Below are 26,600 nucleotides of genomic sequence, written 5' to 3' on the forward strand. Positions count from 1 at the left end.
GTTAGTAGATGTAATACCATATCTGTATATATACCCTATGGAAACAAAAGAAGGATATCAAAAAGATATATGCACTCCTATGAATATTGTAGCATTATTTGTTATAGGTTTCCATATCTTGAGACTAAATGTGTGACAATGGGTGAATGGATAAATTGTGATATATAATGTGTTATATATAAAATTATATATATATATAATAGCGCTACATTAAGTGCTTCACATAGATAACCTCATTTCATCTTTAAGCACACTTAAGTAATAATAATAAAAAAGAGTGTTGGGGAAATGTAGGTACAATCTCATTTGCTTGAAAAGCTTCATCAGGGAGGGTTCACAGTGGCATCATGGAAGCCCAGAACAACAGGCACAAGAGGGAACGGGAGTTGGACACCGACAGCGATACCAACTCTGAATCAGAACAACTTCTGTACAACATAAAACAAGAGTATAAACGCATGCAGAAGAGAAGACATTTAGAAACTAGTTCCCAACAGACAGATCCATGTTGTACTTCTGAGGCACAACCACATGCATTTCTCCTCAGTGGACCAGCTTCACCAGGGACTTCATCTGCAACATCCTCACCATTAAAAAAAGAACAACCCTTATTTACTCTACGACAGGTTGGGATGATCTGTGAACGTTTGTTGAAAGAACGTGAAGAGAAAGTTCGAGAAGAGTATGAAGAAATATTGAACACAAAACTTGCAGAACAATATGATGCATTTGTGAAGTTTATGCATGATCAAATAATGCAACGATACAGAGAACAGCCTGCTAGTTATGTTTCATGAATCACATTTTCTGCATTTGTGGGCTGCCTTGTTCCTTGTTGAGTTGTTGCAAGAGGTCCTAATTATGACATGCAGCAATGCCAATACCCCACTGTGAATACAGGTTATTTCAAGCTTTCGTCAGTGGCAACCACTCTTAGGCAGCAACTGGTTTTGGAAATTACCCCTCGGCAAGGGAAGGAGCGGCAGTGCTTCAAGATGCGCTGCCTGACTATGCCCACTCTGCTCCGGACCCTGGCCCAGGCTGCACCAGCAGGGCACCCCACTGCCCGGAGCCTCCACAGCAGCACAGTGGCAGCAACCTACAAGTTTGTGAACATGCGGGAGCCCTCGATGGACATGAAGTCGGTGATGGATAGGGCAGCTCAGACCCTGCTGTGGACTGAACTCATCCGAGGCCTGGGCATGACCCTGAGCTACCTGTTCCGGGAGCCTGCCACCATCAACTACCCATTCGAGAAGGGCCCTCTGAGCCCTCGCTTTCGGGGGGAGCATGCTCTGCGCCGCTATCCATCAGGGGAGGAGCGCTGCATCGCCTGTAAGCTCCATGAAGCTGTCTGCCCTGCCCAGGCCATCACCATCCAGGCCGAGCCGCTGGCCGATGGCAGCCGCCGGACCACCCGCTACGACATCTACATGACGAAGTGCATCTACTGCGGCTTCTGCCAGGAGGCCTGCCCTGTGGACGCCATCGTCGAGGGCCCCAACTTCGAGTTCTCCACCGAGACGCACGAGGAGCTGCTGTACAACAAGGAGAAGCTGGTCAGCAACGGGGACAAGTGGGGGGCCGAGGTTGCCGCCAACATCCAGGCGGACTACCTGTACTGCTGACGCCCCCGCCGCCCAATAAAGAGCTCTACCTCCCGAAAAAAAAAGTCTTAAGCCTTAAGAAATTCATCAAGAGAGAAGTTAGAGGAGCTACTCCTGGCAAAGCAGTTCCATACTTCCATTTTTCAAACACCGGGGGGCTCTTCTGAGGGAACCCCTTGAATAGGCATCGCTCCCGACATTTCTGACCTAAAAATGCCTGGCTTCAAATTGTGTGCTGTGTGCTAGCTTTTTCCTTTTTTAAGGAAAAAAAAAGGAAGGTGGGAGTTGGTTTAACATCCTTACTCCCCAAAACCTTTACAAAGATTACACGGGTCTTCTTCCAGAGAAAGCACAAAGGTGGAGATAATGTGCCAGCCAATCAGTCCTGAGGAAATTAGAGTCCAGCTCCTGGTGAAAGGTAGATGAAGAGGAATAAAATCACCAGGTCCAACAACCCCACTTCCAGCAAGAAGAATGGGAGTTTGAAAACAATTCAACTGTGGAAGCCAGATGAAAACTCATGTCACCCAACTAGAAGTGGAGAGGATGCTGCTAATATAAATATATAGAATTCAGCCTTAAAAGGAGATCCTATTTGCCATGGATGAATCTAGAGGACATTATGCTAAGTGAAATAAGCCAGACACAGGAAAAACAGAAAACAAACCCTCTGATTTCACTTATGTGTGGAATCTAAAAAAGATGAATACATAGAAGAGAATAGAACTTGTTGCTACCAGGGCTCAGGAAGTATGGTAAATAGGAGATGTTGGCCAAAGGGTATAAAATTGCAGTTATAGAAAGAGTTTGAGTGTCTAATGTACAACATGACTATAGTTAGGTTGTACTGAACACTGGAAATTTGCTAAAAGGGTAGATTTCAGGTTCTCTCATCACACATACACATGAGAAGGTAACTATGGGAGGAGATATGTTACTAACTTGACTGTCATAATAATTTCATTATATGTATTAAATTGTATACCGTAAGTATTTTACTCTGTATACCTTAAATATGGACAATTTTTAAAATAATAAATTTATTTTATTGGTGTTCAATTTACCAACATACAGAATAACACCCAGTGCTCATCCCCTCAGTGCCCCCCCCAGTGCCCGTCACCCATTCACCGCCACCCCCCGCCCTCCTCCCCTTCCACCACTCCTAGTTTGTTTCCCAGAGTTAGGAGTCTTCATGTTCATCTCCCTTTCTGATATTTCCCACACATTTCTTCTCCCTTCCCATATATTCCCTTTCACCATTATTTCTATTCCCCAAATGAATGAGAACATATAATGTTTGTCCTTCTCCAATTGACTTACTTCACTCAGCATAATACCCTCCAGTTCTATCTACGTTGAAGCAAATCGTGGGTATTTGTCATTTCTAATGGCTGAGTAATATTCCATTGTATACATACCACATCTTCTTTATCCATTCATCTTTCGATGGACATTGTGGCTATTGTGGACATTGCTGCTATAAACATCGTGCAGGTGCAGGTGTCCTGGCATTTCATTGCATCTGTATCTTTGGGGTAAATCCCCAACAGTGCAATTGCTGGGTCGTAGGGTCTATTTTTAACTCTTTGAGGAACCTCCACACAGTTTTCCAGAGTGGCTGCACCAGTTCACATTCCCAGTACAAGAGGGTTCCCTTTTCTCCGCATCCTCTCCAACATTTGTGGTTTCCTGCCTTGTTAATTTTCCCCATTCTCACTGGTGTGAGGTGGTATCTCATTGTGGTTTTGATTTGTATTTCCCTGATGGCAAGTGATGTGGAGCATTTTCTCATGTGCTTGTTGGCCATGTATATGTCATCCTCTGTGAGATTTCTGTTCATGCCCAGAAGTCAGTGGCATTTCTATAAACTAACAATAATACTGAAGAAAGAGAAATTAAGGAATCAATCCCATTTACAATTGCACCCAAAGGATAAGATACCTAGGAATAAACCTAACCAAAGAGGTAAAGGATCTCTACCCTTAAAACTACAGAACACTTCTGAAAGAAATTGAGGAAGATGCAAAGAGATGGAAAAATATTTCATGCTCATGGATTGGCAGAATTAATATTGTGAAAATGTCAATGTTACCCAGGGCAATTTACATGTTTAATGCAATCTCTATCAAAATACCATAGACTATCTTCAGAGAGTGAGAACAAATTATTTTAAGATTTATGTGGAATCAGAAAAGACCCCAAATAGCCAGGGGAATTTTAAAAAAGAAAACCATAGCTGGGGGCATCACAATGCCAGATTTCAGGTTGTACTACAAAGCTGTGGTCATCAAGACAGTGTGGTACTGGCACAAAAGCAGACACATAGATCAATGGAACAGAATAGAGAACCCAGAAGTGGACCCTGAACTTTATGGTCAACTAATATTCGATAAAGGAGGAAAGACTATCCATTGGAAGAAAGACAGTCTCTTCAATAAATGGTGCTGGGAAAATTGGACATCCACATGCAGAAGAATGAAACTAGACCACTCTCTTGCACCTACACAAAGATAAACTCAAAATGGATGAAAGATCTAAATGTGAGACAAGATTCCATCAAAATCCTAGAGGAGAACACAGGCAACACCCTTTTTGAACTCGGCCGTAGTAACTTCTTGCAAGATACATCCACGAAGGCAAAAGAAACAAAAGCAAAAATGAATTATTGGGACTTCATCAAGATAAGAAGCTTTTGCACAGCAAAATATACCATCAACAAAACTAAAAGACAACCTACAGAATGGGAGAAGATATTTGCAAATGATGTATCAGATAAAGGGCTAGTTTCCAAGATCTATAAAGAACTTATTCAACTCAACAGCAAAGAAACAAACAATCCAATCATGAAATGGGTAATATGGACAATTCTTATTTACAACACTATAAGATGAAGAAATCCATCAGATTCTCAAGTATAGCCAGGAATATTATAAGAACACAAAGAGGGATCCCTGGATGGCGCAGCGGTTTAGCGCCTGCCTTTGGTCCAGGGCGTGATCCTGGAGACCCGAGATCGAATCCCACGTCGGGCTCCCAGTGCATGGAGCCTGCTTCTCCTCTGCCTATGTCTCTGTCTCTCTCTCTCTCTCTGTGACTATCATAAAATAAATTTAAAAAAAATTAAAAAAATAAAAATAAATAAATCTTAAAAAAAAAAGAACACAAAGAAATTGGAATGGTTAAAGATTTTCAAGGGAGGAAGTATGGTCGAATGTTTCAAAATGCTGCCAATACATTAAATAAACTGAGGATGGATTTTGACTACTGATTTAGCAGTGTGGAGACTATTATGACCTTGACAAGTGAGATGAATGAGGGTAAAAGTCCAAGTGGAATGGGATCAAGAGGAAATGAGGAGGAGTAACTGGGTGATGGGCACTGAGAAGGCCACTTGATGGGATGAAGACTGGCTGTTATACAATATTTTGACTAATTTATTTTTTTTTAATTTTTTATTGGTGTTCAATTTACTAACATACGGAATAACCCCCAGTGCCCGTCACCCATTCACTCCCACCCCCCACCCTCCTCCCCTTCTACCACCCCTAGTTCGTTTCCCAGAGTTAGCAGTAATACAAGCATCCATTCAAAAACTGGAAAGAACTCAAATACAAAAGCTAACCTTACACATAAAGGAGCTAGAGAAAAAACAGCAAATGGATCCTACACCCAAGAGAAGAAGGGAATTAATAAAGATTCGAGCAGAACTCAACGAAATCGAGACCAGAAGAACTGTGGAACAGATCAACAGAACCAGGAGTTGGTTCTTTGAAAGAATTAATAAGATAGATAAACCATTAGCCAGCCTTATTAGAAAGAAGAGAGAGAAGACTCAAATTAATAAAATCATGAATGAGAAAGGAGAGATCACTACCAACACCAAGGAAATACAAACGATTTTAAAAACATATTATGAACAGCTATACGCCAATAAATTAGGCAATCTAGAAGAAATGGACGCATTCCTGGAAAGCCACAAACTACCAAAACTGGAACAGGAAGAAATAGAAAACCTGAACAGGCCAATAACCAGGGAGGAAATTGAAGCAGTCATCAAAAACCTCCCAAGACACAAGAGTCCAGGGCCAGATGGCTTCCCAGGGGAATTTTATCAAACGTTTAAAGAAGAAACCATACCTATTCTCCTAAAGCTGTTTGGAAAGATAGAAAGAGATGGGGTACTTCCAAATTCGTTCTATGAGGCCAGCATCACCTTAATTCCAAAACCAGACAAAGACCCCACCAAAAAGGAGAATTACAGACCAATATCCCTGATGAACATGGATGCAAAAATTCTCAACAAGATACTAGCCAATAGGATCCAACAATACATTAAGAAAATTATTCACCATGACCAAGTAGGATTTATCCCTGGGACACAAGGCTGGTTCAACACCCATAAAACAATCAATGTGATTCATCATATCAGCAAGGGAAAAACCAAGAACCATATGATCCTCTCATTAGATGCAGAGAAAGCATTTGACAAAATACAGCATCCATTCCTGATCAAAACTCTTCAGAGTGTAGGGATAGAGGGAACATTCCTCGACATCTTAAAAGCCATCTATGAAAAGCCCACAGCAAATATCATTCTCAACGGGGAAGCACTGGGAGCCTTTCCCCTAAAATCAGGAACAAGACAGGGATGTCCACTCTCACCACTGCTATTCAACATAGTACTGGAAGTCCTAGCCTTAGCAATCAGACAACAAAAAGACATTAAAGGCATTCAAATTGGCAAAGAAGAAGTCAAACTCTCCCTCTTCGCCGATGACATGATACTCTACATAGAAAACCCAAAAGTCTCCACCCCAAGATTGCTAGAACTCATACAGCAATTCGGTAGCGTGGCAGGATACAAAATCAATGCCCAGAAATCAGTGGCATTTCTATACACTAACAATGAGACTGAAGAAAGAGAAATTAAGGAGTCAATCCCATTTACAATTGCACCCAAAAGCATAAGATACCTAGGAATAAACCTAACCAAAGATGTAAAGGATCTATACTCTCAAAACTAGAACACTTCTGAAAGAAATTGAGGAAGACACAAAGAGATGGAAAAATATTCCATGCTCATGGATTGGCAGAATTAATATTGTGAAAATGTCAATGTTACCCAGGGCAATATACACGTTTAATGCAATCCCTATCAAAATACCATGGACTTTCTTCAGAGAGTTATTTTGACTAATTTAAATAAAAAATTTTTAAAAATGATTCAAGCCTACAAGGGGACAAATAATTCAAGATGATTTCCTCAGATGGAAAAGACAACTGAGGTAGTATATACATATAAGTAAAATGTGAATTCAGGGGTTATTTTAAAATGTTCTTTTTTTACACTGCAGAAATGTGATGTATATAGAATTATCTGGTAAGGAGAAAAAAGTTGATACAGAGGACATAGGGAAGAATGGCTGGACAAATGTTCTAATTTGAAAGAAAATCGAAGCAGTTCAAAGTATAAAGTACACTTAAACATAATGTTCCCACAATTACCCGAAAAGGCCAGTGTCAGGTCCATCTCATTCAATTCTCTAGTTTAGGATTATTTAGATAAGAGACTTATAGAGGTAAACTAGTCAAATTTTCAATTCTGGTTAAGGAAGGTAACTAAGCCCTCAAATATACTAACATCTAATGCTTAAGTGAATGAAGAAACATTCACCAAAACCTACCTGATGCAAATGCTCTAGAAACACATGGACTCTTTTTTGACTGTTTTTATCATTTGTTTCTTTTCACATACTGATGCTTAAGCTCATGTCAAGCATGGATCAATTTTTCTGAGAAATGTAGCATATTCGTTTCCATCACAACAGTCCTTTCTGTCTTATAAAGAACATGGTGACCACCTGGTCACAGATGTTTGGTCTTGACACCATAAAAATGTGATTTAGCCTAGGTGGAGCCAAAATACAGACACTGGCAAGCAGGATGTGGATGTGAGGGGAGATGTAACCCCAAACTACTGAGTAATGATTGTGGAGATCCCAAACTCAGAAAATAGGATGATGACACAGATATGGGGTCCACAATATTGAGAGCTTTGCGGTGAGCATCTTCGGAAGGGATGCAGAGGACAGTACATATAATTAGACAGGAAATAAGTTATCACAATATCTAAGATGAGCATTGACATTAGGATGATACCATATCGGATATTTTCTTGGATACCATCACAGAAAAATTAGGTAAAGCAATGTATTCACAACATATATGGCAGGATGTTACATCTATAAAACCTGACTTTTCAGGAGAAATATTAGGAAGTGGAAAGCCTTTTGGCTATATTCTATAGCTCAATGGAGGACAGACAGGAAGGGAAAACATAGCAAACACTGCACTGGAATCCATCAAAAACAGTTGTGTCATTTCTCTGGTAAGAAAAATTGATGATTGATGTTTGTTGTTGTAAAATAGGATCAATAAAGCAACCTTTAAAAATTATCTTTTCAATATGAGGCATTGATACAAAGATGTCATTGATGAAACAACACAGGGCAGTAAGTATGATTCCAGAATATTATTCCAAAATATAAACTGAGGGTAAAGAATCTTTTCACACCCTAAAGAATGGAGCTGGAATTAGAATCTTTCCTAACTAACTATGCGGTTTGAAATTAACTGCATAGAAATTTGAAATAAAATGGGTTAAAAGAAAGACCTTTCTGAATTAATGAACTTGACAAGATCTTCTAGCTGGACTTAGGGGGAGTAGGAAGGATTGAGGGAGGAGTCAAAGGCAGCCACTGAAGCGATTGCTATGCTCTATCCCCTCACCACAGATTGGTATTATAAACGATTCTACAAAAGTTTTGTAATTCTTTACAGTCGAAACGCTAGCATTTTTGATATTTGCTTCCTCGTTAGTGTCTTTTAAGGCAACAATGGTAAACTTCTGTAAAGACCTGTAAAGATTCTATATAGTTCTGTAAAAACATTGTGTACATTGCATCCAGGACAGCTGAGGGCTGAGAAGTTAAGAAATGGCAGTGTTGTCCAAGGCATGAAGAGCCAGGTGCTAATATGGAAAGAGGACAATTGGGCCCAAATTCTAAGGGTCTGTAGACAAGATAGAAAAAAAGTTGAACTGCTTCAGATTCTAGAAGCAGGTGGTTTAGTGCCAGAGGACTAATTGCCCCAACCCCCTACAAAGCATAAAGAAGTCCTAACCTCTCTGGCTGGTTGTTGAACTTTACATCTACTTGCAGGAGATGAGCTTGGTGTAGAATGCAGGTAGTGAAAAGTTCAGAGATCCAAGGAATGAAGCAGCATGACTCACAAAAGGAAAAATTGATAAATTTGACTTCTTATTTACTTGAACTTTGAAATGTTAGAAAAAAATTAAACTTTGCTCTGAGAGATCCCATTAAGAAGATGAAAAGACAAGCTACAGCCTCGGAAAACTTATTTGCAAACCACACACCTGATAAAGGCCTTGTGTTAAAAGTAAAAAAGAAACAAAAGCCAACTAAACAAAAATGCACACAAAAAATCCAATCAGAAAACAGGTAAAATACATAAACTGCACTAAAGAAGAATATTCAGATGAGAAGCACATGTAAAATGCACAACATCATTAACATTTAGAGAAATGCAAATTAAAACCACACTGGGTGTTATGCTATATGTTGGCAAATTGAACTCCAATGAAAAAATAAGGACTCTGACATTATATGCTCATTTCTTTTACACTTCCGTACCAAAAATCAGTAAAGCAATGAGAGTCATCAATTTCACATACTACCTCAACCAAGAGATCAGAGTTAAAACTCCCCAATGATAAGCCATGTCTATGTCATGTACGTCCCAATGTGAGACCAAGAAGGGCATAACTTCACTGCCATGGTCTTCTTGCCAAAATGCTTCATACTCAATATAATCGTGGAAGGACATCCTACAATGTCAGAATCTTTTAAGCCTGGTCCCAATTATGAGAAATTTCTTATCTCAGGAGGTTTATTATTATTTGTCAGACACAAACATAGCACAGAAAGGGAAAAGTGCAGGCTCTTGGAAGAATGGTTATTTGCTCAAGAACTTGTACTTGATCTTGGCTTAGTCAATCTCAGTTTTGAATTGGCAGGAATGGATGCTGTTTGTCCCAGTCCTTTTGCTGTGGTTTTGCATTGTCTCACATTTGTCTTCTGGTGTATGACTTTCCATAACTATATTGAATTTCTTAAAATTCTCCCTAGAGCCTTTTTGTAGAAGATAGATACACTTCAATTCATCACAAGGCAGGTACTCTAAGTATTCTCCTACTTCCCAGCACTTGGTAGTGCATAGTGCATGTGTTCTCTTTAGATACCATGGTGAAATGCTGGCTATATTACATATACACATCTGTAAGTTGGTTCTGTTTTCAAAATGCCCGTGCCTTTTCTACCCCAACCAGAATAATTAGAAGCTATGTATGTGGTTCGTCTCCCTGCAAAGCTCACAGGCTCCTTGGATTCAGGGAACAGATCTCTTTTTGTTTACCAGTGACTTGCGTGGTACCTGCCACACACAAGGCACTTGATATTTGTGAATAAATGACTATTTATATGTGCAAAAAAATAAATAGAACCATAGAGAAATGTAGCTGTCAAATGTTTGAAATAAAGTGTTTTTGAGGTTATAGAGAAATTGGATCACTCATACATACTGGTGGGAATGTAAAATGATACAGCCACTCAGGAAAACAGTCTGGTGGTTTCTTATAAAATTAAAATAGGCATTTAAGGAGAATTGCACGCTTGAGCATTTATCTCAGAGAAACAATAACTTACATTTACACAAACATCTGTACGTGAATGTTCGTAGCAGCCTTATTCATAATAGCCCACTGAGTATTTACATCTTATATTAAGACAATGCTTACAGATAATTTATGTAAACATATCTTGGCTGTTTACTTAAGCAGTAACTAAAATAGAGCCTTAATTTGTAAATATAGTCTTAATGCCATGCAACAAGGGCTTAAAAGAGAGTGCTTGGCTAAATAAATTATAGCAAGCCCTGCAGTAAAATAGTATACAGGCATAGTAACTGATCATATAAATTCATATATACTAGAAACAAAGTTAATAATGTACTTCCAGAAAATATGTATCATATGATATTTTCCAGGTAGATAAAGGAGTAGGTCAAGCTATAGATACAGATGGCGATAAAAATACAGATTTGGATACAGATGTAGATGTACATATATAAGTATATGGATATATTGCCACAGGAGATAAAATTTTAACAATATCATTGCTTGGGAGCTGTAAGTTTATGGATTTATGAGTTCCATGTCAAATTTATCTTTTTTCATAACTTATAATGTTTTTTACATGGAACATAGACTTTTAATAAAACACATATTTAAAAAAGAAACATGGACAACATACTATCTTAGAGAGGAAGTATCAACTAAACAGCACACTGGGAAGGAGCTGTGGTTGGAGAAAGTGTCACAGAGGAGATGAGATGAGAAGTGGATACAGATGAAGGGTGTATACTGAAGTGGAGCAGGGGCATGGAGAGTGTGGCATGACCTGGAAAAGATGAAACATTAATAGCCTGGTAAGTCTGATGTTCAGGTCACTTGGAAGTGACATGTGCAGTGTTGCAGGAAAGGAGGTCAGGAGTCAGGTCATTAAAGGCCTTGTATGCCTCACTGAGGAGGGGATCACCGAAGAACATGATCTGACATTGAGATTGGAGGGATCCCCCTCCTGAGCATCCCCCTAGCACAGGAGAGACCAGTCTCAGTCCCCTCAGTTTCCTCAGGGATTGTTCTGCAAATACAAAACAAATAATTCAGTTACATTCATCTACATTCTCATGTTACAGACATGCATATATAAATAATGTAAATAATATAAATATATAATACAATAAATATAAATAATAGGAATATAAATAATAGGAATAACTGCAAAATGTAGGAATCTCTGATTCTAAGAATGTCATTAGCCAGAATGAAGGACATTAAAGAATAGAGTTTTGCATATAGTTGTTGAGAGACATCACAAGACGTCTCAGAGCTTGAGGAACTTAGTGAGGAATAGATGAAGTGAGATCAGTGCTCTGGCCTGAGATTTTGTCCATCTATTTCTACCATGCTAGAGTCATTAAGGATATATGATCTCTGAAAATCAATGCATCCTGTCCCAGGGTCTTTGTGGGAGCAGACTTGCTCAGTACAACAAGGCGCTGTGCTCAGGTTGTTTTGATGATGAAGGAGTAAGTCCTGAAATCTCCCTGGTGAACTTGCTCCAGAGACAGAACTCATTGAGCTGTCTCCCACCAACCACTTCATAAGATGGCTAAGGAGTCTGAAAACTCAGTTCCTAAACCAAAGTGATTTCTGCCTTGTAAACAATACATGAACCACCTGCTCCCGGATTTGCTTGGTCTTGATCCCATAAATGATGGGATTGAGCATAGGTGGGGCAAGCATGCAAACATTAGCCAACAAGATGTGGGTATGAGGTGGAATGTGGCATCCAAAACGTTGAGTAAGGATTGTGAAGATTCCAGGCCCATAAAAGAGGATGATAATGCAGACATGGGAGCCACAAGTGTTGAGAGCTTTATGGCGAGCATCTCGAGAAGGGATGCAGAAGACAGCACGGAGAATCATCACATAGGAAACAAAAATTAGCACAACATCTAAAACTACTGTTAACATTAGGATGGAAAATCCGTACCAGATGTTAGCATAAATGTCATTACAAGCATATTTGGCCAAACCAATGTGTTCACAGTAGGTATGTGGAATAATATTATTTTGGCAGAAGGTCAATCTTTTCAAAAGAAATATTATGGGGAAAATTGTACCATAACTTCTCAGGAAGATGGTCACACCGATTTTCCCAATCAGTGCACCTGTAAGAATAGTGGTGTATCTCAGTGGGTAGCATATGGCAATGTAGCGGTCAAAGGCCATCACCAGCAAGATCCCTGACTCAGAGATGAAGGTGGTATGGATGAAGAAGAGCTGAGTAATGCAGCGATCCAAGGAGATCTCCCCAGCATGGAACCAGAAGATGGCCAAGGCCTGTGGTACTGTGCAGGTGGAGAGGACAATGTCTGCTCCAGCCAGCATGCAGAGGAAGAGGTACATGGGTTCATGGAGGCTGCGCTTCGTGAGGATAATGCAGATGAGCAGGCTGTTCCCAAGCAGGGCGATGACGTAGGAAATGAAGAAGGGAATGGAAATCCACATGTGCTGGTCTTCTAGCCCAGGGATACCCAGCAAGTGGAAGACTGTGTGGCTAACAGCAGTGTGGTTTAAGGCAGTCATACCTAGGGAGACCTTTCAGGGCTTCACCTCCTAGTCACATAGAAGAAAACACATATTCCTTTTCATATATTCTTTTTAAATTTAAATTTTATTTTTTGTTTATTTTCATTATTTTTGTGTACATATATATTTTTATTTTATTTTATTTTATTTATAAATTTATTTTTTATTGGTGTTCAATTTGCCAACATATAGAATAACACCCAGTGCTCATCCCATCAAATGCCCCCATCAGTGCCCGTCACCCAGTCACCCCCACCCCCCGCCTACCTCCCTTTCCACCACCCCTTGTTCGTTTCCCAGAGTTAGGAGTCTCTCATGTTCTGTCTCCCTTTCTGATATTTCCCACTCATTTTTCTCCTTTCCCCTTTATTCCCTTTCACTATTTTTTTTGTATTCCCCAAGTGAATGAGACCATATAATGTTTGTACTTCTTTGATTGACTTATTTCACTCAGCATAATACCCTCCAGTTCCATCCACATCAAAGCAAATGGTGGGTATTTGTCGTTTCTAATGGCTGAGTAATATTCCATTGTATACATAAACCAAGTCTTCTTTATCCATTCATCTTTCGATGGACACCAAGGCTCCTTCCACAGTTTGGCTATTGTGGACATTGCTGCTATATACATCGGGGTGCAGGTGTTCCGGCGTTTCACTGGATCTGTATCTTTGGGATAAATCCCCAGCAGTGCAATTGCTGGGTCATAGGGAAGATCTATTTTTCACTCTTTGAGGAACCTCCTCACAGTTTTCCAGAGTGGCTGCACCAGTTCACATTCCCACCAACAGTGCAGGAGGGTTCCCCTTTCTCCGCATCCTCTCCAACATTTGTTGTTTCCTACCTTGTTAATTTTCCCCATTCTCACTGGTGTGAGGTGGTATCTCATTGTGGTTTTGATTTGTATTTCCTTGATGGCCAGTGATGCAGAGCATTTTCTCATGTGCTTGTTGCCATGTCTATGCCTTCCTCTGTGAGATTTCTTTTCATGTCTTTTGCCCATTTCATGATTGGATTGTTTGTTTCTTTGCTGTTGAATTTAATAAGTTCTTTGTAGATCTTGGATACTAGCTCTTTCTCTGATATGTCTTTTGCAAATATCTTCTCCAATTCTGTAGGTTGTCTTTCAGTTTTGTTGACTTTCTTTTGCTGTGCAGAGCTTCTTATCTTGATGAAGTCCCAATAATTCATTTTTGCTTTTGTTTCTCTTGCCTTCATAGATGTATCTTGCAAGAAGTTGCTGCGGTCAAGTTCAAAAAGGTTGTTGCCTGTATTCTCCTCTTGGATTTTGATCATTCTTGTTTCACATTTAGATCTTTCATCCATTTTGAGTTTATCTTTGTGCATGGTGTAAGAGATTGGTCTAGTTTCATTCTTCTGCATGTGGATGTCCAATTTTCCCAGCACCATTTATTGAAGAGACTGTCCTTTTTCCAGTGGATAGTCTTTTCTGCTTTGTCAAATATTAGTGAACCATAGAGTTGAGGGGCCATTTCTGGATTCTCTCTTCTTTTCCATTGATCTATATGTCTTTTTAAATTGTGCCAGTACCCCACTGTCTTGGCGATCACTGCTTTGTAGTACAACCTGAAATCTGGCATTATGATGCCCCTGCCTCTGGTTTTCTTTTTTAATATTCCCCTGGCTATGTGGGGTCTTTTTCTGATTCCACACAAATCTTAAGATTATTTATTTGTTCCAACTCTCTGAAGAAAGTCCATGATATTTTGATAGGGACCTTTTAATATATTGTTAAGAGGATTTATATTAATATATTAACATTCTTTGTGAAGTCACCTGAGCTTTTGGCATAAATCACACTTTCCATCTTCTCTGAACATACAAATAGGAAATTTGCAAAGATGAAGAATATGGTCTGAGCCCTAATGAGTGACAGCCAATTATACTTATCTCCTTTTTCAACTAATCTAAGAGTTATTAGTGTGTATTTCATTTTCAAACAGAGGATTATGACTATAGAGAAAATCATTATGCATTCCCTGGGAGGCTGTAACAAGATGATATTTGAACTTGACGTTGACATTGACTAGTTTATCATAAAGACTGAAGAGAGAAGAGAGGCAGCATAATAAAAGGTGAATATACTGATCACTGCACAGTATGTTCATAAAAAATTTTCAACCTAGGGTGACAGGTGCATAAGGAGTGCTTGAGAGGCAGGGAGGGGTGCACAGGCAATTAAGAGCCTTGATCACAACTTCACACATGGGGCAGCCATCACATGTCTTGAAGCTATTAGTTTAGAATGATCACCTATGAGGGTTTATTACAATAGTAATTGATTGAAGAGACTAGATGTTATAAGTTACATTTTGTTCCATGAATAGAATGGATCTGAACATAACACACTCACAGATGAATTAAATTAATATTTGCTAAGCATTGTTTTATGCCAGGGATTGCAGTATGCACACTGCATATGGAATTTTGTATACTCTTCATTTAGGAAGCAGACATCCACTCTAGGAAGTGGATATTATCTGCATTTCACCCATAAATAAAGACTCAGAGAATATGAATCATTTCCCAAATTTCCCAATCAATAATTGATGGAAATGAGTTTGAAATTTGACTTCACCACATTCAATTTGCTCACTTTTTTTTTATTTATTTATGATAGTCATACAGAGAGAGAGAGAGAGAGAGAGAGGCAGAGACACAGGTAGAGGGAGAAGCAGGCTCCATGCACCGGGAGCCCGATGTGGGATTCGATCCCAGGTCTCCAGGATTGCGCCCTGGGCCAAAGGCAGGCGCTAAACCGCTGCGCCACCCAGGGATCCCAATTTGCTCACTTTTGAATATGATCAAGAGAATTTTAAGAGGTAATAGTCAGGGCTTATGTGTTTCAATATTCACACCTTGGGGAGCTAAGCTTAGAAATGACTAACGGGTACCTGAGTGGCTCAATTGGTTGACTCTGACTCTTGGTTTCAGCTCAGGTCCTGGTCTCAGGGTTGTGAGACCAGACTGTGTTGGGCTCCTAGCTCTGTTGGGAGTCTGCTTGAGGATTCTCTCCCTCTGCTTCTCCTCTTGCCTGTTCTTGCACATGTTCATTCTCTCTCTCTCTCTCTCTCTCTCTCTCTCAAATGAATAAATAAATCTTAAAAAATGATTGAAGGTGGAAAAAGAAAGGTATTATTTCTGGGAAGAGGGTGCAATATTCTGAGAGAAACTAACATATAATTTTACTATTTGCTTCCTAGCATACTTTCCTTTATTTATTAACTTAATCATCCAACATACCTATTTGGAGCTATTTTTCATGTATCTGTCCTAACTAGACTAATGAACTGGAGAGAATGATGAGTGTAGAAACAGATGGGTTCAGTAAAATATTCCAGGTATAATGGGCTCAGAGGGTACCCCCTGAGAAGACAGTCATGTCTAATCCTGTTTTCACCAGAATGAAGAAGAAATGGAGCTAATAATAAAATACCTTCTTTATGGGGTTTAAGGAGATATTAGATGAAGGAGTACCTTAAAATATCTAGCTCAGAAGCTAAGATAAATCTTACATTTGCTAACATTATTTCTTCCAGTCCAGCTCCCTCTCTTGGTGGCTTGATTTTTTTTTTTTTTTTCTTGGGAGGAAAATTTGGTTCCTAGTTCTCACACCTGCAAAGATGCCCTGGCTCCTTACCCAGAGTCCCCTCCAACATCTGGTTTGGGGTAGGTGATTAGTTTGATGCCATTCTTATGGCTCCTTTCGTGGCTTTCCAGGAGGGGTCCATAGTTGAAGTAAATGCATTTTCTGTTTTCTCTAGTTTAATTATTTAGGGCATCTGCCATTTGATAGGATTCTTAATTTACCACTCTTCAGGAGCTTCCATCTGGCCCATGCATCCTCAGCTCCCCTCCCAGACCTCACTTTCCACATCTGCTAGAATCAATCAGACTTGTGTGACTAATCTTTACCACTCTTTGTCCACATGTATCAACAGACTTTAAAGGTCCTGTCACTTCTGGCCTGTCAAGAACAGAACACTAGCCCAGTCCTTACTTTGACCTGGAAACCTCCCAACCCACAGATATCTAATTCACTCACCAGTTTTAGGCTGAGTGTCCAGGAACAGATGATGAGACTGTAATAAAATTCAGCTTTGTGGGTCAGGAGTTGGGCTGTTTGTCCTCTTTTGTGGAACCCTGGAGGGAGCACTTACACTGGGGCTCCAGGGACAGAGCCAGTTTCCACCAGCCTCGCCTTCTTCCCAAATGGGCTGGGTCTCTAAAACCACTGGGGTGAGCACTGGGTTAACACTATATACTATACTATATGTTGGCAAATTGAACTCCAGTAAAAAAGAATTAAAAAAAAATAAAACCATTTACCATCTCCCTCCCTTCCTTCTGATCCTCTTCTCTCTTCTTTTCTCAAGATGCTCTGATAGGAAAGTCTTTTCCACCTAATATAGCCTTGCTAGAGGCCTATTTTAATGAATGTTAACTCATTTTCAACAGGAATATAAATACTTCTAATATGTAACAATAATTTATAAGCTTGTGTTTTTAATGAAAATGAGCCTGTGGAAGTTTTCATAAGTTTCACACACAAACGATGGAATATTACTCATCTATAAAAAAAATAAGATCCTGTCTTATACAAATGTAGCTACAGCGGTCAAAGGGTAAATACAGTTTACTAATTAACCATAAGATTTATCAATAGAATTATCTAAATGAAGAGAGAGTAAAAGAATAGAAAAAATAAGAGATCCTCAGGTATTGCTGGAAAAATGCCAAAATTTATTTTATTTTATTTTATTTTATTTTATTATTTTATTTATTTATTTTATTTATTTATTTTATTTATTTATTTATTTATTTATTTTTAAGTCTGATGTTTTAGGATTTTGTAAATTTATTTTTTATTGGTGTTCAATTTCCCAACATATAGAATAACACCCAGTGCTCATCCCGTCAAGTGCCCACTTCAGTGCCTGTTACCCAGTCACCCCCACCCCCCACCCACCTCCCCTTCCACCACCCCTAGTTCATTTCCCAGAGTTAGGAGTCTTTCATGTTCTGTCTCCCTTTCTGATATTTCCCACTCATTTTTTCTCATTTCCCCTTTATTCCTTTTCACTATTTTTATATTCCCCAAATGAATGAGACCATATAATGTTTGTCCTTCTTCGATTGACTTATTTCACTCAGCATAATACCCTCCAGTTCCATCCACGTCGAAGCAAATGGTGGGTATTTGTCGTTTCTAAGAATGCCAAAATTTCTAACCCGTAGTTGCATCCTAAAATGAAGTGAGAGAAATGGGATAGAAAAAAACTTTAGAAGAATTACTGAAATTTTTCAAATTAGGTAAAAATCATAATAGATTCAGAAATATCAGTGGATCTCATAGAAAGCTATGCCTTGATGCATCATAATCAAACTGAAAATTAAGAGAAAGACAACCAAAGGATGCAGGGAAGTGAAATTAAAAATATATCTAAGGTAATCAAGACTCACATGCCTTCTTCTAATTGGTAGGTATATTCATTTGCATAGCCTTAGCAGAATTAAACATCATTGTTCATGACTCTGAAATTTGAAACTTAGAAAAAACTTCAACATGATTCTTTTCATGAAGAACACAAACTTATAAATTCTCCTCAAGATAGGTAGATGATAGACTGATCTATCACATCTTTTTAAAATCCATTCATCTACTGATGGATACTTGGATTGCTTCCATATTTTGCTATTGTAAGTAATGCTGCAATAAACATAGGGATGCCTGTATCTTTTTGAGTTAATGTTTTTATCTTCTTTGGGTGAATACTGAGTAGCAGAATTACTGGATTATTTAGTACTTTTATTTTTAATTTTTGGAGGAACCTCCATACCTTTTTCAACAGTTTCTGTACCAACTTATCCTAAGCTTCTTAAATAGTTAGTAGCCTCCAAGAAAGCCTAATAGAAGTTGCAAGGTCCAGATTTCCTGGAATTCACACAACATCACTTTATTCTATTAGTCAAAGCAAGTCAGAAGGCCATCCCAGATTCAAAGGGATATGTGATAGATTGTATCTCATGATGGGGGGAATTGACTTGTATGTGTAGCCAAGGAAAGGATTATTGGAAGCCATTCTTGCAGAGTGTCAACCACATTTTACAAACCATCTGACTGACAAATGTTCAAGGGCTTAACAGACTCTGTTGGCAAGATTGAGGAAGAAAAGCACTTGCATATGCTGCTAGCATAAAAGTAGGGAGCCAGTTGTGAATTGTCAAGGATTGTGGAAGCACCTGGATCAGAGCTACTGAAGGACTCATGAGGCAATTTGTGAATTATCTAGAGCAATCCTGGGGTAGATAATCAATTGCTCTAGTATATACAACTTCACCTGTACACCAGATGCCAATTCCTGAGCCTCTTAGCTTCTACTTTCCTACAGTAGAAAAACTCGTACTTATTGAATACTTTTAGAGTGAAAGTAACATGGTCTGTAAGCTGGTCCTCTTCAGGATCCTATTTTGCTTCAGATTCATCTCTCTCTACTGTTGTTTCATGAGCATTGAATAAACAGCTGGACACTGAACCTCAGAAGTATTATCATATCTAGTTCTAGCCCTTCTAACTCCTCCAGGAGGATAGTTTTTCTCAAAGTTGTGTGGCCTCAAAGTTGTGTGGCCACAGAATGACTTGCTGTTAGCTGTCCTCAGTAGGCAGGTCCTTACAAGCCTCTACTCTCTTTTTTATTTTTATAAATTTATTTTTTATTGGCGTTCAATTTGCCAACATATAGAATAACACCCAGTGCTCATCCCATCAAGTGCCCCCCTCAGTGCCCGTCACCCAGTCACCCCCACCCCTGCCCACCTCCCCTTCCACCACCCCTCGTTTGTTTCCCAGAATTAGGAGACTTTCATGTTCTGTCTCCCTTTCTGATATTTCCCACTCATTTTTCTCCTTTCCCCTTTATTCCCTTTCACTATTTTTTTATATTCCCCAAATGAATGAGAACATATAATGTTTGTCCTTCTCCAGTTGACTTATTTCACTCAGCATAATACCCTCCAGTTCCATTCACGTCGAAGCAAATTGTGGGTATTTGTCATTTCTAATGGCTGAGTAATATTCCATTGTATACATAGGCCACATCTTCTTTATCCATTCATCTTTCGATGGACACCGAGGCTCCTTCCACAGTTTGGCTATTGTGGACATTGCTGCTAGAAACATCGGGGTGCAGGTGTCCCAGCGTTTCATTGCATCTGTATCTTTGGGGTAAATCCCCAGCAGTGCAATTGCTGGGTTGTAGGGCAGATCTATTTTTAACTCTTTGAGGAACCTCCACACAGTTTTCCAGTGTAAGCCTCTACTCTCATGAAAGCCACTTCTTTCATGAGGATTATTTTCAGTTGTTGTACCATGACTTAAAGTTATACAGGAATAAAAGGAGGAGGGGATTTTCCTACTACAGAAATAAAATGCAGAGATGAGGAGAGTAGAACTCAGAGGGAGAGATGACTATATTTACACATACTCACTATGTGCTCAGTTTTGAGTCAGACACTGAGTGAATGAAGAGATGCTGATGGTTGTTTGTGAACCTTACTATATCTTGGATCCCTAAACTTCCCACTACCTGAGTTCTGCACCAAGCTCCTGTCCTGAGAGTGGAGATGAGGATATCAAATTTAATACACACAGAGGGCATGGAAGTAGGGAAACTCAGTATATGAAGAAAAGCTTGTATTATAATATTTACTGTTGCATGTTGTTCTGAGTTACTTGCTTTTTCTTTTACAATGCTTATGTATTTCTATAATCAAACATTTATAATCATGATAAAAACAAATGAAGAAAATAACATGCAGAAAAGTGACTATAAATGATCAATCTTTGTGATAGCCTACTTTATGTTAAACATCAAATGGCTTTTGCGGATCTAGTCAGCCAAAGGAAATAGTGCTTCCATAACAATTATAATTCATACGTTGCTACAAACAGTCCTGCCTGTCATATATATTCCTTTAATTAAAGATTCTAAAATACAAATTTTGTCATGGCACTGGATAAATTAAACTTTGAATTTTGTCCTAATTATGAAGAAATATTTTCTGGGAGGAGATGCCTCTTAACCAGATGCTTATTTAAAAAAATGGAGAGTGTTGATTATAGTGAATGTAATGTTTGTTTCTTGAAAGAGAGGTACAGGGATTTCTTGGAAATATTGTTGAGAGTGAGAGTGTCTGAATATGGAAAGCCACAAAGATGTACGCAGAAAATTTGAGGATAGAGATCAAATAACAGGGAAGGTGCCAGAGGACCAGGTGTCAAGAGAAAAAGGTGCTAGGAAGTAAGCATAATGACTTGGCCCATATGGGACTGTCATTTTGTTGGAGTCAGAACCCAAAGGCATTGGATCTTCAAATAAAAGTGACCTGAGTTTCACAAAGATAATCACTCTGTAGTCTAATCTGCAACTCATTAAATTTTCTCCAGTTACTGATTCCATTTCTGCTTTGAAAAACTTGGTCTGAAGCTGATGACTGATTTTTGTCATATGTGAGGTGAGATTCTAGGAGTAGGGGAGAGTAGAGGTAGATACTAGAAGTCCTTATAGGCCCAACATAATGGAACTTATTTGGAATGTTGGAATGTCAGGATCTTTGGAGTCTTTTGAACAGATTGTAGAGGAAACCAATGGCCAGCACTTGGGCCGATAGGGCAGAAATAGATGGTAGATTCTCAAAGGACTTTTTAAGTCTTGTTTGGATTCAAGAACCTGAGTCCTCAAAGGAAACCCTCGCTTTGGTCACTTATCTTAAATCTTGTCTCTTACCTGGTCTTCCTTTTCTCCTACTGTTCTATTTGCCTTTCCTTCTGTGCTATGCTTTAGGTACATTAATAAAAGGATATGCCCAATCCATCAAGGAATCCAAAGGTTGTTAGAGATGCTTGATAGATAAGAAAGCCATTTTTGATTAATGAGATATGTTTTCTAATATTTAGAAAATTGTGACTTAGGGGAGATGGATCATGTAGGCAAAGCACTGCTACCTTTGGCAGATTCTAAGAAATTTCAGGGGAGAAGGACAGGGAAAGCACTCAGCAGTACAAAGTGGGGTGCTTTGCCTGGGGCAGGCTCAGAGAATCTTCTTTTGGAAGGAGACATGAGATTCTAATTTTCTTGGAAGCCTAAGTTTTATCATTGGCAACAGATATGGTCAGTTGTTTCCCTTAAAGTGCTTAGGCTCACTGTTTTAGGGAATGTCTGCCCTAAACCTGAGTCTGAATAACCACAGTTGTCTGTCAGTTATTCTTTCAAGTAAAAATAATGTTCTGTTAAAAAGGGGGCTAGTTCAAAACTCATGAATTAAATAGTGATTTAATTAAAATGCTTACCCTCAAGACAACCTTTATACTTTGCCATGTAGCAGTGCTTTTTGTACACTTCACATTTTGTCACACAGATTAAAAACATCTAAAAGACGTGTAAAAAAAAAAAGAAGGAAACATGAGGAAGAGTATTTAAGATAATTTGGAATTGGACTAGTAGCTGTTCGAAAGGCCATTCTGCAACCCCTTGCCTTTTCTCTGTGGCTCTAAACAAAATAAATCCCCTTAGTGGTTCCTTTTCTCAAAGATTTCATCAGCTTCTGAAAGAACTTCTCTGTCCCAACTTCTTATTGTGTTTGATCTCCAGCTCTGTTCTTTCTCATTAGGTCTATGCAGTTTTTTTGGTATATTTTTTATTATATTTCGATTTGCCAACATATAGTATAACACCCAGTGCTCATCCTGTCAAATGCTCCCCTCAGTGCCTGTCACCCAGTCACCCCATCCCCCCACCCACCTCCCCTTCCATTACCCCTTGTTCATTTCCCAGAGTTAGGAGTCTCTCATGTTCTGTCACCCTCTCTGATATTTCCCACTTATTTTCTATGCAGTTCTAATTGTTTTGGGTATCACTTTTCTATTTCCCCTAGGAATGTGGCATTTCTTGGAAAGTGTATTTTCTTACAGCGTTTGTATGACCATGCAATTTGCAGAAGGCAATTGTCTATTGCAGGCAACCTCTCCATCAGACTGTCTTTGCCTCCTCAAATGCCAGCTTCCTTAGACTCTTCTCTCAGGACAGAGCTTCATCAGTTCAGTTGAGCCAATCTATGTTCTCTGGGAGGGTAAATCTGGTATCCAAGGAGAAGGGGAATATTTTAGCTTCAGAAATTAAAATGAGGGGAGAAAGAGAGAATGAGGGAGAGAGAGAGAGGAGAACTTTCTGTTATGACTTACAAATTTATTTTAGGTGAAGAATTGGGTACTTTATTAAGATAACTTGTTTTTAATTTTATTTTTGTGAATATTATACATATACTTAGTTTAAAGCCTCTAAAAGTTCTCTGAGTCTTTACAATAAACTAGTTTCCTTATCCCATCTCACCTCTGTTGCTCCTCAGAAAATCACTTTAACACATAACTATTTATCATTTACCTCCATATATTAACAGTATATATATATATTTCTTGACCCCTATTTTAAAATTTTTATGTCATCTACTGACTTTTGTATATGGAAGATGGGCATTTAGCTTTCCTACATGTAATCCCTGCCCCCCAGCCAAATGCCTACATACATATTCAGGCTCACGTTAATCTCCCTTTCTTGACTTTTATTAAGAGGTATATCATGATTTTTAAGATTATACTTAATTACAATAATGTAAACATAAATACATAACTGAATTATACATGACATATGGTCACATTTCTTGTACAAAAATATTTTCTTCCCAGGAGTAAATGTCTGTTTTTTTGTTTGCTTAATTTTTACATGGCTTACTTTCCACTAGGAATATAAATTACATTTCAAAATAAGTTTTTCCTTTTTCCCTTTGAGACTTTTTTTAGGTGTTTCTACTCCCTTGATTCAATCCAGACTCATGATACTCCAGGAATCCCGATAGTGGCTGACCTTCACCATTATTTGAGGGTGTCCCTCATTTTCTCATAGCCTATGCCCTCCCTGGCATTGTGGCACTTTGTTTTAGCAACTATTTGGAGCCCATGTTTCTCTATTTTTGGTTGATTCCTTCACTCTGATGGTTTTTTTCCTCCAGTAGCTTCCTGTGAAAGGAGGTTAGTCTTTTGAGATCTTTGAAAAATTTAAAGAGCTTTTTATTCTTACAAATTTTGTATTTACTTTGGTGTAAAGTTCTGGAATGGAGTAATTTGGCAGGAAGTCTCTCCTTAAATAAATCTCATACCTACACATAGCACCTCGATTCACTTTTTTGTGCCTCATTCTTAAATAAAAATGAATTAGAAGTTCTGGGTATATGTTTATGTAAGCTAGCACTCAGGCATAAATAAACAGAAGTTCATGGAGTTTCATTTTAAATTAAAGTATGTAGTCTTTAATTTTATCCTCTGCTCTTAGCATACTATCCCTACCCCAGCCATGTCTAGAGTCTTTAGTCTTAACTCCGCCAGAAAATAATCCTCCAGTTTTCTGCTGGGTACAGAAAGTGGTACCTGGATGGACAGTTGGGAAAGAGGACCCAGAAGTTTAGCTTCTTTCAGATTTTCCACCAATGGTGTTCTTTAAAAAGCCTATCCTTATCCCTATTAAGAAAAGTTCCTGATATCTCTAATTTTTGAGACTACCTGGGTTCTGCAGTGAAAGTTATCTTGATTTTTGTTTTTTACTCAAACCTGTTAGTTTTATCCATTTGCTTAGTCATCTGATTTCAAAATGTCCCTTCTGCTATCTCTTCTGTTTTGTACATTTGTGATGATTTTTACTGATGTTTTGATAGGGTTTTAGGAAGAAACAGTGGTAAATATAGGCATTTAATTAGATATATTTAATCAGAAAACTCAAAACAGTTGTGTATAATCAGTATTTCTCTTTATCTCTATTAGGTGAAATTAAAGTCCACAGTGGCCTGCCTCAGATATGGCTAGCTTCAATCACACTGGTGTTAACCATGTAGTCTTCTACCTGCTGGGCATTCCAGGCCGAGAAGACCTACACATATGGATTTCCATTCCCTTCCTCATCTCCTATATCTTTGCCCTCCTTGGAAATGGTTTGCTTATCTTCATTATCCTCACCAAGAGCAGCCTCCATGAACCTATGTATCTTTTTCTCTGCATGCTGGCTGGAGTTGACATTGTCTTTGCCACAACCACAGAACCCAAGGCATTGGCCATTTTCTGGTGTAATAGTAGGAAGATCTCTCTTAATAGCTGCATTGCCCAGCTCTACTTCCAGCATTCCTCCTTTATTACTGAGTCAGGCATCTTGCTGATTATGGCATTTGACCGCTACATTGCAATATGTTACCCACTAAGGTACACCATGATACTCACTCACTCTCTGATAGGGAAAATTGGTGTGGCTGTTTTCTTGAGAGCACATTGTACAATTTTTCCTATGATATTCCTATTGAAGAGGCTGACTTTTTGCAGAAATAACATCCTACCACATACATTCTGTGAACACATTGGCTTGGCCAAGTATGCCTGTGATGATATCCGAGTAAACATCTGGTATGGATTTTTTGTCCTAATGTCAACAGTGATTCTAGATATTGTCCTCATTTTTGTTTCCTATGCTCTGATCCTCCATGCTGTCTTCCTTTTCCCTTCACGAGATGCTCGCCACAAAGCTCTCAACACCTGCGGTTCCCATGTCTGTGTCATCATTCTTTTTTATGGGCCTGGGATCTTCTCGGTTCTCACTCAGCGCTTTGGCCATCACATCCCGCTACATGTCCACATCCTGTTGGCCAATGTCAGCATGCTTGCTCCACCTATGCTGAACCCCATCATTTATGGGGTCAAAACAAAACAGATACGAGACCAAGTGATTTATGTGTTGTTTCCAAAGCAGAAATGACGGTGAGGATGGCAGAGACTGTTTTCTCAGAAACTTTGATCCTTTGTGAGATGTGCTTTTGCAGGAGTGAGCCAGAGAACAAGAAATGAGTCCCTAGCAAAAATGGCTCATTGAGTTATGGGCCCCTGGAGCACTTACCTGAGACTGTGAGACTTGCACCTCAATCAATCTGAAAACAGGGCCTGTGGGTTGACTGAGATACTTACAGCTCATTATTTGGAGAAGGGTCAGGTTTCCCTTTAGTTGTAATGTCTAACTCTGTAATTTTCAACTCAACTTTGGGAATACACAATATAGTATTAAGTCTCATTTATATGAAGTGAGAGTTTTCTGTCTTGAGCTATGTCATACCCTGAGACTCTTACCATGTGCCTGAGCACCTATGTAAAACCTTCATTTCTTCATATGCTTTCTCAAATTATGGGCATTGAGAGGACTTAAGGGAACTGTACTCCTGGCTTTTGACATTTTGGGATCTGTTTCTCAAAAATCATTCCCCTCAAAGTGGTACAGAGTAAATTTATACTTCCTTTCCAGCAACAGTTTCCATATTACTTTCATGCAATCTGCGCTTCAGTCTCAAGAAATTATCTCTAATTTCTTCATGTTCAGTTGTGCTGCCTTGGTACATGTACAAGTGATTTACTTGCCTGGAATGATCTCTTCTGTGCAGGACATTTAATTAATTAATTAATATTTTAAAAATTGGAGATCAATTTGCCAACATATAGCATAACACCCAGTGCTCATCCCATCAAGTGTCCCCCTCAGTGCCCATCACCCAGTCACCCCAAGCCCCACCCACCTCCCTTTCCACTACCCCTTGTT

At 39.0% G+C, this 26,600-nt stretch overlaps 4 protein-coding genes across 4 annotated transcripts; 3 read left to right on the forward strand and 1 right to left on the reverse strand.

Annotated features, from left to right (window-relative positions):
- Positions 1-347: 347 nt before the first annotated feature.
- LOC112667314 (akirin-2-like) lies at positions 348-797 on the forward strand. Its single transcript, XM_035703669.1, has one exon. The coding sequence runs from the start codon at positions 348-350 to the stop codon at positions 795-797; it is 450 nt and encodes a 149-aa protein (XP_035559562.1).
- Positions 424-1,672, forward strand: LOC112667486 (NADH dehydrogenase [ubiquinone] iron-sulfur protein 8, mitochondrial-like). The gene has a single exon (XM_035703752.2). It carries the CDS (start codon positions 867-869, stop codon positions 1,626-1,628), a length of 762 nt encoding a protein of 253 aa, XP_035559645.2. The 5' UTR covers positions 424-866; the 3' UTR covers positions 1,629-1,672.
- A 10,265-nt stretch (positions 1,673-11,937) lies between these two features.
- LOC112667315 (olfactory receptor 52B4-like) lies at positions 11,938-12,900 on the reverse strand. The gene has a single exon (XM_025458905.1). It carries the CDS (start codon positions 12,898-12,900, stop codon positions 11,938-11,940), a length of 963 nt encoding a protein of 320 aa, XP_025314690.1.
- Positions 12,901-24,827: 11,927 nt separating this feature from the next.
- LOC112667829 (olfactory receptor 52B4-like) lies at positions 24,828-25,772 on the forward strand. The gene has a single exon (XM_025459884.1). The coding sequence runs from the start codon at positions 24,828-24,830 to the stop codon at positions 25,770-25,772; it is 945 nt and encodes a 314-aa protein (XP_025315669.1).
- Positions 25,773-26,600: the final 828 nt, after the last annotated feature.

Source organism: Canis lupus, chromosome 21 (assembly GCF_003254725.2).
Source record: "Canis lupus dingo isolate Sandy chromosome 21, ASM325472v2, whole genome shotgun sequence".
NCBI lineage: Eukaryota > Metazoa > Chordata > Mammalia > Carnivora > Canidae > Canis > Canis lupus.